This window comes from Leishmania martiniquensis, chromosome 36, assembly GCF_017916325.1.
Source record: "Leishmania martiniquensis isolate LSCM1 chromosome 36, whole genome shotgun sequence".
NCBI lineage: Eukaryota > Euglenozoa > Kinetoplastea > Trypanosomatida > Trypanosomatidae > Leishmania > Leishmania martiniquensis.
Genome location: NC_090171.1, coordinates 294,424 through 309,037, shown reverse-complemented (window position 1 = coordinate 309,037; position 14,614 = coordinate 294,424). Strand labels below are relative to the sequence as shown.

At 60.6% G+C, this 14,614-nt stretch overlaps 3 protein-coding genes across 3 annotated transcripts; all 3 read right to left on the bottom strand.

Annotated features, from left to right (window-relative positions):
• Positions 1-177: 177 nt before the first annotated feature.
• Positions 178-3,564, bottom strand: LSCM1_00080 (uncharacterized protein; the record flags this gene model as incomplete). The annotated part of the gene is made up of 1 exon (XM_067317739.1): positions 178-3,564. One exon carries the CDS (start codon positions 3,562-3,564, stop codon positions 178-180), a length of 3,387 nt encoding a protein of 1,128 aa, XP_067173844.1.
• A 1,816-nt stretch (positions 3,565-5,380) lies between these two features.
• On the bottom strand, positions 5,381-6,685 carry LSCM1_00079 (uncharacterized protein; the record flags this gene model as incomplete). Its single annotated transcript, XM_067317738.1, has 1 exon — positions 5,381-6,685. One exon carries the CDS (start codon positions 6,683-6,685, stop codon positions 5,381-5,383), a length of 1,305 nt encoding a protein of 434 aa, XP_067173843.1.
• Positions 6,686-8,243: 1,558 nt separating this feature from the next.
• On the bottom strand, positions 8,244-11,810 carry LSCM1_00078 (uncharacterized protein; the record flags this gene model as incomplete). The annotated part of the gene is made up of 1 exon (XM_067317737.1): positions 8,244-11,810. The coding sequence occupies one exon, from the start codon at positions 11,808-11,810 to the stop codon at positions 8,244-8,246; it is 3,567 nt and encodes a 1,188-aa protein (XP_067173842.1).
• Positions 11,811-14,614: the final 2,804 nt, after the last annotated feature.

The window sequence follows — 14,614 nt, the reverse complement described above, 5'->3', positions numbered from 1 at the left end:
AAGGAACGGCACGCAGCCCAGAACGTAGCAAATTGGGCACCATCTGACGCAGTGGACACCGATGGGCCGCATAAAGTGGGGCAGGAAACAAGGCGGATGATCATGAGGAGCTCCCATGCTCCCAGGCGCTCTTGACTGCCGCGCTCTAAAGCTAGCCGTCCTGCCTCTGTGCGACCATCACCACGAAAACGTCGGCATACAGCGGCCATTCAGCTGGCAGCGCGTCTGTCGCGGTATCGGCGCTGCGCTCGACTGCGACTGTTGGGAAGCGTGGCTGAGTTGACATGTCCCTGCTGGTGTGCAATCAGAAAAATCGATGTGATCCAACACGTTGTGATACACGGCAGCGCGTAGCTCCTCCGGTGCGTCCACGACATCCACCACGACGGAGTCCCTGTGCTCTGCTAAAACCGCCACGACGGCGGTCGTGGTGCTACCGGGTAGGTTCGCGGCCGCACTAGCGGGATGGTGAATGCCGCGTTGGGTCCACGGCACACTCTCCACATCACTAGCGCATCCGCCCTGGTCGGCACAAGGCGCAGCGTTCTCGCTTTGATAGCTGCGCTGAGGCTCTTCTCCACCGCGACGATCCTGTCGAGAGGGCGCGCCGAATCCCAGAGAACCGAGTCCGTCCTGACCCTCGTCGGCGTACGCCCGGTCCGTCCTGACGACTCGTTCCATTTGGGGCACAACGAAGAAATCTATCGTCGTGCATCCTGCAGCAGCGTTCTCATCGCTGAAATTGGTGACAAGGTCAGGCACACTGTCAGCGGTCGCGTCTAATTCCAAGTACATCCACACCGCTGGCAGCTCCTTCGGCTCGCCCAAGAAGGACTCAGACAAGAGGTACGACCAGCGCGCTGGATGCACGCGGCCGGCACTTCTCCCAAAGGGTACCGGGGCCTCCTCTTGGCCCACCAGGGTCACCTTCAGCCCCCACAGAGAGGCAGCGGAGCGAGCGCCGTCAGGGGCGGCGCAGGAGGCCGGCTGATGTAACCCGATCCATAGTCGCGTAGGGGGACGAGTTACCCCCTGCGTGAGTCGCACGGAGCCTTCCTGGACGCGGACACGAACCACCTGCGCTGGAATTGCTGGCCGAGAGCCGGCGAATACAATGGGAATACGAAGGTCGTGGTACCGACGGCAGTCAAAGCACACATGGCAGTCGTCGAAGTGGGGCAGCACCTCCTTTGCATAGCTCAGCCACACGCACGAGTCATCGTGGCTTGCAGCAGTTCTTGACTGCAGCGGCGGCTTCGCCAGCCGCCCCTTCGAGGCAACACTGCTGTCGCTGCGTTCACGCCGCGGCGACACGTTGCGACCGTCATCACCGCCTGCAGAATCGAGATCAAAGACGTCACACTCCTGACCGTCTAACTGCTGCTCGTGTTGCTGCGTCCAGTTTCGCAGGAGCAGCATCGGCTCACCTTCTGCATTATCAGCCACAGCCAGCACGCGGTAAGCCGTGCCAGGTCGAAGCCCGAGCCGCTGGTACATCGCATGCGCGCCAGCTGCGGTCCGCGACCTGTGGGATCTCTCACGCAAGGCCGCTGCTGCAAAGGTGGAGAGTAGCACCACTCCGACGCCGCGTGTGCTTGAGTCAAGTGTCGCCTTCATCTCTTCTAGTGCCGCACCGCTGCGCCGGTGCCACCAGTCCCAGCACTCGACTGGCCCCCCTGTAAAGTAGCCGATCGCTGCATCCGCCGTGAGGCTGCTGAGTGAGTGGTAGCCACAGAGAACTTTGGCTAGCGCTTTCTCGCAAATCGGGCCCCAAAGGTCGTAGGTGGTGTTGCTGCTGCACCCGTACAGCATCACAGGCCTGTTTGGCTCGAGGACGCATGGCAGATACGCGTCGACGGTGACGCGCGTCCACCAGCCGCGAACGCACAGCCAGACTGTGTAGAGGCCGTTGTCTTCGTCCTCACTTGTCGTGCTGGAAAACATGCTCGCCACGGCACCTGCGGCCTCAGCGAGTGCAGCCAACGCGGCAACGACACCAGCGTCGCCCAGTCGGCCACAGCGCAGCGACCTCGGGTCAATGCCAACGCTTGTAAGCAGCTCCGATTTCCTGTCAGGCGGCACCACGGCGTCGCGGAGCCGCCATTGCACAGCAAAGGAAGTGCTGCGACGCGGATCCTCCCCATGACATCTGCCACCACTGTCAAGTCCGAGCGTCTCCGACACGGGTAGAAACTCGGCGTCGATGTACTGCAGCCCACAGCGACGGCACAGCGCTGCCACTTCAGATGCGGTGCGAAGTCCTCGGCTCGCCGCTAGCGCTGCTATCGCTTCTGCCACATGCCGATGATGGCAATCTGCGTCACGAATCATGCCCTCCGCCTCTGACTCAATGAGCCGCGCGTAATCGCCTGCGTCGAGGCGCCGCGCCATCGCAGTGGCGTGGGCCGTCGGCTCGGTGAGCTCCTGCATGGGTCCCTTCCACACCTGCACGGCGTCGCCGGTGTTCGGCGGCGGTGACGGCGACGGCGGGCTGAGGAGTAGGGACCGTGGACGCCGCCGACCGTCTGTGCTGAGCATTTCTCCTCCGACGTCAGCCGTGCCTGCGTCGTTCGAAGATGCATTGACTGGGTGCGGATCGCATTTCTCGCACGAACTCTGTGGAGCCTTGCAAGCGATTGGAAGCACACTGTGCTCCTGTGTTGCCGAACTCGCGCTGCACGGTGTCCCACGCGAGAGAGTAGTTAGAGCGGATATCTCAAGCCCGGCCGGTGTCCCTTCCACCGGAGCTTGCGCAGTTCCAGCAGCTGCCTCCTCCGGTGCGCAAGAAGTGGGGCGAGCGCCACGGTTGACACTCCCACCAGCAAGAGAGCGCCCCAGTTCCTCGTGATCGATGGATTTCGGCGTCCCGGGAGGCCACGCAGGTGGTATCTCGCCCAGTAGAGGAATGTCATAGCGGCAAAGTAGCTCGAGGCCAGCGGGGTCGGCAGCGCGACTCTGAAGCGCCTTCAACTCCGCAAACGTCTTCTTGCACTGCATCAGCAGACGCCGCGCCTCCTCGTAAAGTGAGATGGGTGCCGTTGTTCGCCAGGATTCGGGGTTGTCATCGCTCGGTGGATGCGCTAAGAATGCCCGAATTGCAGCGCGCAGCTGCTTGCCCTCGTCCTGAGCAGACTGTCGTCCCTGCTCCGCCGAGGTGCGCAGCAAACGCTCGCGCTGCAGCGACGCTTGCAAACTGTCCAGTATTTGCGCGCAGTCGGCTCGTTCCTGTGCTAAAGTAGCTTCGAGGTGCGCGATTTCATCTGCTCGTTGCTGCCGTTCTCGCTGACGCTGCACGCTGTCCTTGGAGTCGCTCACATCCCCGCCGTCACTGGCGCGGCCCCCCGAGGTGAACTGCAGTGGCGATGGCGGAGGCGGCGGCGGCGGCGCCTGCAGTGGCGTTGGAGGCAACGTCGACTTCAGAAGAGGGAGGCTAACGCCGCACACCTCGTAGTAGTCACTCGTGGAGGTGCGCGATGCTGGCGGTGAAACTGGCGGAGAATGTGTGGGCGGCTGCCTCTGAACTGAGCCAGAGGGCACCCAGTACTGCACGCCTGGGCGATTCATGATTTGAGTTGGTTAGGAACTACACCAACGCGAGTGAGGCCAAAGATAAAAGTCTGTACGAGGTGGGGGCGGGGGGAGGGCAAAAGGGGCGGCCGTAGATGAGAGATTCCTTGGATACAGCTGTGTATGGCAGTGTGCGCGTGTATGGGTGTGCGCCGCCTCGACTCTCTCTATGGGAATGTATGTGCTTCTTTATGCTGTTAGCGTGCGGGTGCGGGTTTCTCCGGGGGGGAGGATAGACAGGAAGAGGAGGGGCGGCGGCCCCGTGCGAGAAAGCGGAGTGGCAGGCAAGAGAGAAGAGGGAGGAGCTAAGGGCAGTCGATCTGACACCTCACCCGGTTCCCTCGTACTCCCTACTCTTTGGGAGTCTCAGTTCGATGGGGAAAAAAATGAGCAATGTGGTAGCGGTTAAAACTTCGCAGTTTTGTCGGTCTTCGCTCCCTAGCCCCTCTCCTGTCCTCTTATTATTTGCCAAAGCGGCGAGAATCAATCGAAGGCGAGAAAGTGGACAACGCACACAAAAAGGAAAGGGTGCATGTCGTCGTGCCCATGCTGTGGAGCCGATGCACATAGAGTATGCGAGAGGGAGCGAGAAGGCGCGTGTGTTCGTCTGTTGACTAGACGCATTCGTAGGCTACAAGAGGAAAAAAGAAGTGGGAGAGAGAAGGCGAACGCATTGACTCGTCTTCAAGTGCTCATCAGTGATTGAATGTTTTGCTTTTATGGGGCGCGCGTGCGTGTGCGTCTGTCCGCTCACGCTGCCGTCGCACGGATGTGCTCACGCACGAGGTGCTTCCATGGTGCGTGGGATAGTCGATAGCAACACGGCTGCGCTACGCCGCGAGTCATGTCCAGGCGCACACGCACAAAGACGCTGCCCATGCGGTGTGGAAAAGAAGAAACAAAGAGAGCATGTGAGAGCTATCGAGGGCGTCCTTCGATCGAGCTCTTCTCGTTCTCTAGTGTATGGGTCGCTGTTGAAAATGCCTAGGCCGCTCGTCAGACACTCATCAGCACGTGCCGCTTTCAATGTGGGCGCGCCTTTGAGGATGCATATTCCACAGCTCATTACATAAATAACATATAATATATATATTCTTCTCTTTGCACCTCTGCCGCGGGTACGGCGCGCCTCGCCTGCGACAAGCAAAAAAAAGACGGCCGTGCCTGCCCTCCTTTTCGCCTCTACAATGTTCTTCTGTACCGCTCAGGAGAGGGGCTGAGCTCACTCTCTGCAACCGCCAGGCACACATCAGGTCGGTATCTCATGCATCAGCACATGCCCTCGCATAGCCAGACAAGCAGAATAAGGACCCGACGACAGCCTACACGTCGCTGCCGCATCCGCGTATCCTATGGTGCATGCTCCTGTAGGAGAGAAAAAGGCAACTGCAAAGGAGACACACACAAAAAAACGCATCCTCAGGCGACAGGGAAAGAGACGCGGAAAGCAATGAAGGCTCGCAGGGGGAAGATGGGAAGACACGCCCACTGCATCATCTGAGCGACGTGCGTAAGGGAGAGAGGGTGCACCGACATGGGGAGTAGAAATGCGTGGGCACACCACACCCACGTCCGCGAAAGCCCGCAGCCACCCCCGACATCATGCACCTTCGTAGACTAAACCAAAGACGCGCGCCCACGTGAAACTGCCAGGTGCAGATGACGAAGCTCACGCGTCTGGCGCTCGATAGGTGTATATCTATTCGGAGCCACCGAAGCACCGCTTCACACGCTTCCCACAGCGATGCACGCACCGACGTCGGCCAGACAACGACGCTGAAGGCCAACCAGCAGCTCGTCAATGGCGCCCTCCTTACGTGCTATCATCATCGTCCTCGTCGTACTCGACTATCTGCCAGCGGCCGCGGCGGCTTGCTGGCGGCGCCGTCTCCTTACGAGCAGCGGCCGGTAAAGAGGAGGGCTGTGATAGAGACGGCGCTGCGGCCGCCGCCTCTGACACTATCGTGTCAGCAGGAGCGCGGGCGAGCGATGAGGTCGTGGAGGTGGAGGCCGAAAGAGCCGAACTGCGCCAGCCACTAGTGCGGCTTCGGCTCTCTGGCCCTCCCTCCGAGTCGGCGCGTGCGCGGTACATCTTCTCCAGCACATCATCCGGCATGGCGGAAGGGCGTAAAGGGCGCCGCAGCTGTACCTGCTGAAACAAGGAGGCGAGGGCTTCCGACCTCGCTGAGCCATCAGCGGCGGCGCTGCCGTTGGTGCGATTCGCCTGTGCCCTGAGACGAAGCGGCTGTGAAGCTGCCGCCCCAAGGACCTCCCGTGAAGCGACCCCCTCACTGTCTACGTCGCGTGCCCGTGCCGTGCGCTCAGGCGCAGCGAGGGCGCCGGTCGCGCTCACAACCTCCTTGCTTGCCGCGGGGGGAGGGTCCAAGATGCTCGCCGGCACATCCATCCAACGGCGATACTTATCGTAGTACGCAGACTGCAGCGCTTGCACCTCACTCAGGAACTCATCCCGCGCACGAGCGACCTGTTCATCGCGCTCCTGCTCTGCCGAGGTGCGCACGAAGACCTCTCGCACACGTGCAAATGGCGATGGCCCAGTTCCCAGCGCTGCCGACTGCGCCGAAGTCGTCTGGGCATCCCCCTCCTCCTCACTCTCGGAGTCCCCCAGAGTTGTGGGCAGTGACTGGCGCACCAGCGCGTACAGAGAGCGAACCTCATCGTGAAGAGATCTGCGCGTAACATCATAGGGCTGGCCGCCAACTGAGTCACTCACAGCCGCATCGGCGATCACGTTTGTTGGCCCTTCTGATGGCACCGCAGGGGATAGAGACAGCTGCTGCTTGTCACCGCAACGACGCTGGTTCTCCTGCAGCTTCCACTGCATGTAGCGCGCCCTCTCCCTGCACACCGATGCCGAGAATAGGTGCACATCTAACTGGCGCAGAAGGCGGCGCTCCTGTTCCGTCTGCGGAGAACCAAGCGCTTGCTGGACTGTGCGAGCAACCAGCTCCCATGAGCTTTGCCACTGCTCTGACGCGTTCACGCCGCTCGCAAGCAGGCTCTCGGCAGATACGTCGAGCGGCGCATGGAAGCGTGCCGCCAAGAGGAGAATGAGGTGATCAATGTATGTGCTAAAGGTGTTGCTGTGTGTCGACATAGTGAGCCCTACACGATTTATATGAACACTAACTCTTCACAAGGAAAAAAAAATAGACCGGGGCGCGTGGCTAGAGAAGAAGGGCCTGTGATAAGCTGCTCTATGCGTGCGCTGCTGTGCAGGTGAAAAACAATCGCAGTCGAGTGCTTTCCTCATGGCAAAGAGGCATAAAGAAGGTGACGAAGATGGACCAGGAGAAGAAGCAGCGCTGAATCACACAGTCCATTCATGGCGACCGTTGGGAAATCCCCTCATCGCAGAAGCTTCAGGGAAGACGGAAGAGCGGGTGTGAATCGCCCACGGCGCCTTGAAAAAGACGTCGCGTGGGCAGCTGAGGAAAGAGGCAGCAGCACTGCCACCAGCGTCACCAGCAGCACAAGACGGAAGTGGTGCACCGAAAGGTGCGTGAATCGCGCGCCTCTCTGCACCTCACTCCGTCTTTTTTTGTTAGATGGTCCTCTTCTTCACCGCTGGCCACAGGACTGACAAATGTGGAGTATACTGCCATGGCCCACTAACAACGGCCTGCGCCATCCCCCCCCCCCGCATGGAACAGAGCGCTACATCAGAGAGGACGATCAGGACATAAACACGAGGGAGAACATATCGAGCACAAGTCAAAAGTGAATTACGGCGCGGTGAGGGGGAGGGAGGAAGGGGGACGGCTGCAGGTAGCCGCTGCACGTTTCTTGTTCTACACCGCTTGCTATGCCATCTATACACAAACAAGTACTGCCACCCCCACAGGCGCACACGCCTGCATTCAACGCTGAATCAGAGCGAAAAGGTAGCCAGCGGGTCACGAAGCCTCCAAGGATCGGAGGGGGAAGAGGGGGAAGGTCCAGAGGATAGAAAGAGCGACGAACACATCTATTCTACTCGCAAGAGAACACACCTGCAGAGAGACAACCGCCGTATCCCACTGAGACAGCAGGGGTCTCTCCCATACCGAGTAAAAGTGAAGCAGAATTCCGCAAGACACAGGAATGGGAGGAGAAAGTTTGTGTGTGTGTTGGGGAGGGGGGGGTGCCACGGCGGTAAGAGAGGGGGGAGGTGTTGTACGGCGCAGAAGCGCTTGTGCGTTTGGTCATTCTGCTCAGGAGTTGAACTGTGCCGGAAAAAGAAACTGACAGTCACGTCGATGCGTAGAGACCATACCTGAATCAAAGACAAAAAATGGCAGACAAGAGCCGCTTGCAGCGCGCAGAGATCACGGCGCATGCATACATGGAAAAGCAGCGCTGAGGCGACAGCAGCCACAGCGCAAAGTGAAGCAAGCGAACGAAACGGAAAAAAAACGGATCAGTAAAAGAGACGAGAGCCCCTCAAGAGGACGAAAAGGGGTCGACATACACGCACACAGAGCGCCAGCCGCTTTACTCTTCTCCCAAGAACTGCCCTGAGAAGAGAGCAAGAGAGAGAGAAGGATGGCGAGCCGACGAGAGTCCTGAGAGGCATGGTGGCGTCTCTCTCTATCCCTGCACGGCTGCCTGTGTGCCCGCGGCGTGCATCCTCGGCGGGCGCTGAGGCAATCATGCCACTTCCGCTGCGGCCCCTCTCAAAATACCGCACCGCTGCGCTCTCGCAACGCTTGATACGCTACGCATATCGACTTGAAATGCTGCTCCGCCTGCTGCCGCTCGTTCGGGGTGGCCGTCACCCACTTGTCCGGGTGCCAGCGAAGCGCTGCCTCTCGGTATGCTTTGGCTATCAACTTCGGCTCGGGAAGCCGTCCGAATTCTCCAGGTGCCGAAGACGCAACGATGCTCAGCCCCAGTAACTTCAACTGCTCCGTGACCTCGTGTATGGCGGCGGGCCCAGCACGCCCCTCATCTGCGGACGAAGACGACGGATGCCCGCCCTCGCCGTGATGCCTTCTCTCTTTCGAAGAGGTGGCGCTCGAAAAGGGCATGGAGGCCTTCGGTATCTCGCTGGCGGACTTCAGAGAGGCCTGAATAGCCTGGCGCTGAGTCAGCGCCTGCTGCAGCTGTGCCTTGTGCTCCATCGTTGGAGACAACTCGACAGCGCGCATCAGGTCGGTGACGGAGGTGTCGGCGTAGCCTTGCAGCCGTTGCTTCATGGCTGCCGTCCACTGCGCTGTGTGCCGACTCCCGAGCAAGGTGCGCTGCTCCCCATACTCCTGTGCCAGGAGGTATAGTCGCACTCGCCCGCGTCTGGCGTACGCTGTAGCGTACTGCGGACTGAGGGACACGGCAAGGTCTGCGTCGCTGAGAGCGTCCAGCCAGCGTCCAGCTTGCATGTACACCGCTGTACGATTGCAGTACACCGCCGCTAGCAGTGCGGAGTTCAGGCGGTCTGTCTCGAGGCAGCGCGTGTAGGCGGAAGCCGCGGCTTGCCAGTCACCGACCTCATACGCCGCATTTCCGGCATCGCGGTGCCTCGCAAACTTTTCGATGGTGTGGCGCAGTTCCGCGGTGCGGCTGTCCTCCCGGAGGTAGTTCTGCTTGGCCCACGCCTCCATCTGTAGAGCTGCTGCTTCGCCGGTGTCATCGGGCAGCCGTTCACGCAGCTGTATCGCACAGTAGTGCACGTTCACCTTTAGCAGGCGATTCTGCATGCGGCGCTTCTCTGCCGCCTCGTCCAAAAGGGCGAGGCACCGCCTGGTGGCGGCGGCGTCGTGCATGTCGTAGAAGATGGCCTTGGCCAGAACCGGGTAGAGCTCCAGAGAACCAGGGTAGGCGCGGTACAGAGCCTCCGCCTCGGCCAGCGCCTCCTTTGGCCGGAGGTGCAGCAGCGCCTCGAGCCGGAGTGCCTGCCAGGAGACGGCTGTCGGGCCTTGGTAGCTGACAGAGTTCAATACCTTGTCCATGGCGGCCAACGCGTCTGCCCATCGTTCATGGCGCAGATGCTGCCAGTAGATCTCCATCACCTCCAGTGCTGCCGCCTCGAACGCCATAACTTGTCGGTCTCTTTGCACATTACCAGCGCGGCTGCCGTCCTGGCTGAAGACCTCGGCACCACCGTCAGCAGTGCGGTCCGCAGCGCTGCGCGCGAGGAAAGCGCTGGGGCCCTCGCCACCGTCTCTGCCAGCGCACGTCGTGGTTGGGAAGGCCGTTTCGTCACCGACCGAGGGGGGCCTTTGCCACATGCAATGCCTGTCGCACGCCTGCTGGGCCAGTTGATAATACTTCTTTGCTTCCAGCATCCGGTACGAGGCCGCGTACGCCTTGGCGGCCCGCCAGCACGCCTTGGCGTGCCCGGGTCTGAGATAGAGCACGTAAAGGCAGTCTACCACCGCAGGAAGGTAGCGAAAGCTAAGCAAGAACGCACACGCCCGATTGCTCCACAGCGCTTCGTAGCCTGGGGCAAGCCGTATTGCCTCTGTATAGTTCGCGATGGCGAGCTCGAACTCTTCGCGCAGGAAATGCGCGTTGCCGCGCTCCCTGAGTCGCAGCACCACTCCGGAGCTGCCCGCTGCGCGGGCGGCAGCTTCGTTAGTGAGCTGGCTCAGCAATGGGACCGCGTAATGTGTACGATCGTGCGAGCGTGAGCCTGCGGCACTGCCACCGCTGCCTCTCCGTCTTGCCTCCCACGTCGCAGTGGCGGCCGCTTCTGAGCTGCTGGACTGCACCGCAAATGTGGTGTTCCCTGCCTCGTCCAGTAGAGAGGCGGTAGCGCCCATTGTGAGGTCCTCGTCACGAGAGCTGGAGCACGGCCCTTCCTCCACCTCTTTCGCGGCAGCCGACAGGTCTGGCATGGCACTGAAGAAGTTCAGTGCCGAGGCGGCCTCCTGATCCAGGGAGCAGTCCTGCTCGTGACGCAAAACGGAGGTGGGCGAGTTGCTATTCATGGAGATGAGGGACGTCCGGCGAGAGCGACGATGCCGCGCTGGCCGCGGTGGCGGTTGGGGTGGAGAAGGTCGGGAATAATAAGGAGACGAAGCGGTGGCCACCGCTGGACTCGCACCCGCCTCACTGCTACTTTCCCCAGTGACGTCGAGGAGGCCATCAGGGGACATGCTTGAAGGCAATGAAAAAGAGCCCCGTGCCCTCGTAGCGCCCGCAACGCAAGCACTCAATGCGATGCCAGAGGCAACGCCGAGGTGCGCGCGGGAGGTGTCTTTGGTAAGTAGCATGGGTCGGATCATCGTTGAGGACCGCCTCATGCTCGCCGGTGGTGGGCAATGTCGTGCTGCCCTCTGAGCAGCACTAGCAGATCGTCGCGCGAACGTAGTGAGGCGAGAGTGTGTCGCTGCTGACTTGTCCACATCGGCAGTTGCGTGCGCTTGGGTGCGCTCGTATAGCTCTTCGCCCCGGTGCGAGGGAAGGTGCAGGGGCAGAGCAGGGCGCACAGAGGTGACAGGGGCGGTGGCGGCGTTGGTGGCGTTGGTCGTCGCCGCGGAGGCACAGAAGGGCGCCGCCGGGGCGAGGCTGCGCGCTCCTTCCGGCGGCCCTTCCCCCCGTGCGGCACACCCCGCAAACGCGGCCGCCACTTCCCTGCCTCTGTCCGCCGTTGGGCCGCCTCTGGAGCGAGAAGCTGAGGGCCGATCGCCGGACGCGGAGAGAGCCGCCGCGGTGCGTTCATGGGGCGCTGAAGCACACCGTACAGCACGCCACAGGCGCCCGTGTGTGAAGGTGCTACAGAGCGACGCTGTGGGTTGTCCGGAAAGGTAGTTGTTCAGTTGTGGGCGAGTTGAGGTGATGGCAGCGTGCGATAGTGAGGAAGCGGACGAGCCGCGCGCTGGCGGCGTTCTTCGCGATGGCACCGCCTTGGTCAGTCGAGGGATGCAACCGACGCCCCGTAAAGAAAACGACGGTGACGCTCCGGAAGCGAGACCAGCAATTGGCACCGTCTTCATAGCTTGCCCGGTGCTAGCCAAGAGGTTGCTGGCTGTCAAACATCGCAACGCACAGCGAGGGTATTGTGCCGAGCTTGAGCGTGCGAAGGCTGCGCCGCCTTCCAGCGTCAACGAGGAGGGTGAAGATGTAGCGGGCGTAGCGGAGTCGGAACAAGAAGCCTTAGAGGCATGAGTACTGGGCGCCATCGCGTAGAAGCCGCGGGTAGAGCCGCAGTTGCCAACCACACCATTGCCTGCGGGCGTGCCTCCCGCAAGTGAAGAGCCTCGGGTGCGACGTGCGTCGATCGTCAGCGTGAAATCCAACATGGTGTTCTCTCTCCCTCTCAACACGAAGAGAGAGGAAACGGAAAATAAATGAAAGGGCCGAGGAGAGGCGATCCTTCACGGCAGCAGCAGTGCAGCGCAATCAGCGTGTCAGAGGGGTCATAGAAAAGAGCGACAACAAAGAAAAAGGTGTTTGGGTCCGAAGAGAAGCGGTATACGAAGCGGTGCCGACAAAGAAGGCGGGCATACAATCGATGGGACTGCTAGTGTGTATGAGGCGAAGTGATCCGCGCACGGGAAGAAAGAAGGGGGGAGGGGGCGACGGTATGACGCCAACGGCCCCGTTTCCTAAAGGATTTGATAAAGAACTGCCGAAGAGGATGTGCGGTAGCGCAGAAACGAAGAGTGAGCGAGAGAGAAGAGGATATAGCGCGACGCAAGAGATCACCAGCGATGCAAACATATCAGATGGCGAAGCCGCTGTCAGCACCCTCAGAAGCCTGTCCGCACCAGCTAAGGACACTGTGCCAGCGCACACTGTCAAGGGCACCACGGGGACGGCACGTTCACGTAACCCGTCCCCCAGTCCTCGCGAGTCTTTCGCTTCTATCGCACGAAAGCTTGTTGCGCTATCTTTTACTAAGTATGAAATGTGCCTCGCCTCGGCGTGGGACAGCCTCAAGATGAAGCGAACAGAGCAGTAGAAACTGCATCACAAAAAAGGCTCTACATAGATGAATACGAAGGCGTACCAGGAGAGCACGCGTGTATTTGTGTGTGTGGCCGACACTTGGGGAGAGCAGGCGGAAGTGCTTTAGAGCACCAATGCTTTTGTGTGGATGATACTGTGTCCGAAGTGGGCGGACGCGAGAGCCGGAAGAGAAGAGGTAAAGAGATGCGCTCCCGCACACCTCGTGGACGCCCAAAACATTACCGCGAAGGTGCAAAGAATTCAATACCCACACTCACGGCAGACTCCATGAGCGCAGTACCCTACGTCGGCAAAAAAAAAAAGAAAAAAGAGGAGAGCTGTCATGTACATCGGCGCATACCGCAACACAACCAAGAGGGCCACACACAAACACATACACACAAGACCAAGAGACCACGCCGGTACCTTCCCTCTTTCAGCATCCATAGTTGCTCACTTTGTTTAGCACTAGCTTTCGTCCCTTCTCTCGTGGAGAAGCCCCCTATTTTGTCCTGAAGGGCTGTTGGCGCACCTTACAACGCCCACTATTGGCCCCTCAGCAAAGTTCAGTGCCAGTGCCCCTTCGCGCTCCTCCATACGCCCATCCCTGTTCCGGCACTACAATGGAAAAAGCGCTCCCGCACCAGCAAGTTCTTGCACGACTACTGACTCAGTCCTCCTAACGGTGACGAGGGGCAGAAGAAACAGTGAAGAGTTCCTTCAGCTCTCTTGACAAGCACAGGTGAAACGGAGAAAAGAGTTCCCAGGCTTGGCACCCGTGGGGCCGGCGCCGCTTCGTCTAGCATTGTGGCACAAAAACAAACAAACGGAAGAAAGTGCTGCAGGAGAAACGACAGAAAAAGAAACGGGCTGGCCCTCAACACTTGGACTCGATTTCTTCAAGAAATCGCGCCGCGAATCATCATCGCACGACGAGTCCACGTATCCCTCCGTGCACCACATGAAAGCACTGCGTGTATGTAGGGCCGCGCATGAAAATGTCATCATGACCGAAAGCCACAGTTCACAAACACACAACAACTGGAAAGCCTGATGAAGACGGCGTCACGTCCACGCAGCAGTAAAAAAAGGGCAACATGACTGAAAGAAAACGTGAAGGAGCACACACACACAAATTCAAAAAAAGCGGGAAGGAAAGCCCCGCCGAGCCACCTGACCCCCACCAGGGGAGCCACATCACACTGACAATGCGTCCCTATCCGTCAGCGTCCCGCCTCCCAGCACGACCCGGTCGACAGTTGTACATGTCAATGCACACTTCGCCCCCCACAAGCCGTGGCACCGCGGCTCAGCCCCCCCAGGGTAAGCCGTCCGGCCAACGACTCGGGCCATGCGCCCCGCCCGCTCGTCTCGGTCACCACCACCACCAAGTCCCCTCATCGCATACGTGCAGCGCGATCAGCGCCACACGACCCCGGGCAGTCCCGCATGCATCCAGCCGCGCAGCAGGGGGTGGGGCCCACGCGCATCCGCTCCATGGCCCCGCCCACGGTCGGCGGTGCCAGATGCCGCGCACCTCACCTCCACACACCCCTGCTCAGACGCCGTGCAGCATGCCACGTGCGCCTGACAGCGCGTGCGCCCAGTGCCCGCAGCTGCGCACCCTATGAGTGAGAGGAGAAGAGGGAGGGGGGCCTCGCCATCCTCGTCTTCCGTTTCCGCCGACATCGATGGGAGCGTGTCTGCATGGCTCGCCCACCGTCAGCCGCGACACGCCCAAGGACGCTGCACGCCTGCGGCGGCAGAGGCGCTCCCCCTTTACCCCAGAGTCTGCACGTCCCGGACAGCAGTCGGCGTGCCGAGCAGACGGCGGCCAGACGATTGGCAGGCGCCTGCGCGTAGTGAGCTTGTGGAGCCAGGAAAGCAAAGAAAAGGAGCGGAAGTGTATCGCGGCGCCCCAGAAGGAGTGCTCAGCCGGGAGGGGGGAAGGGAAGCGGGGCAGCGTCGCCCCTATCCTCCTGTACGGAGACTGGAGAAAGGCAGAGCACAGCAACTCCTCGGCGGCACCCAGAGGGCAAAAAAAAATCCCGCAAGAGCAGCAGCGCCTGGCGCATGTGAGGCGACAGGTATGGGAAACTGCCAACAGCTTTTTGTACGGCATTGTCGGAAGGCGGTAACTCCTAGCTGTGCGGCA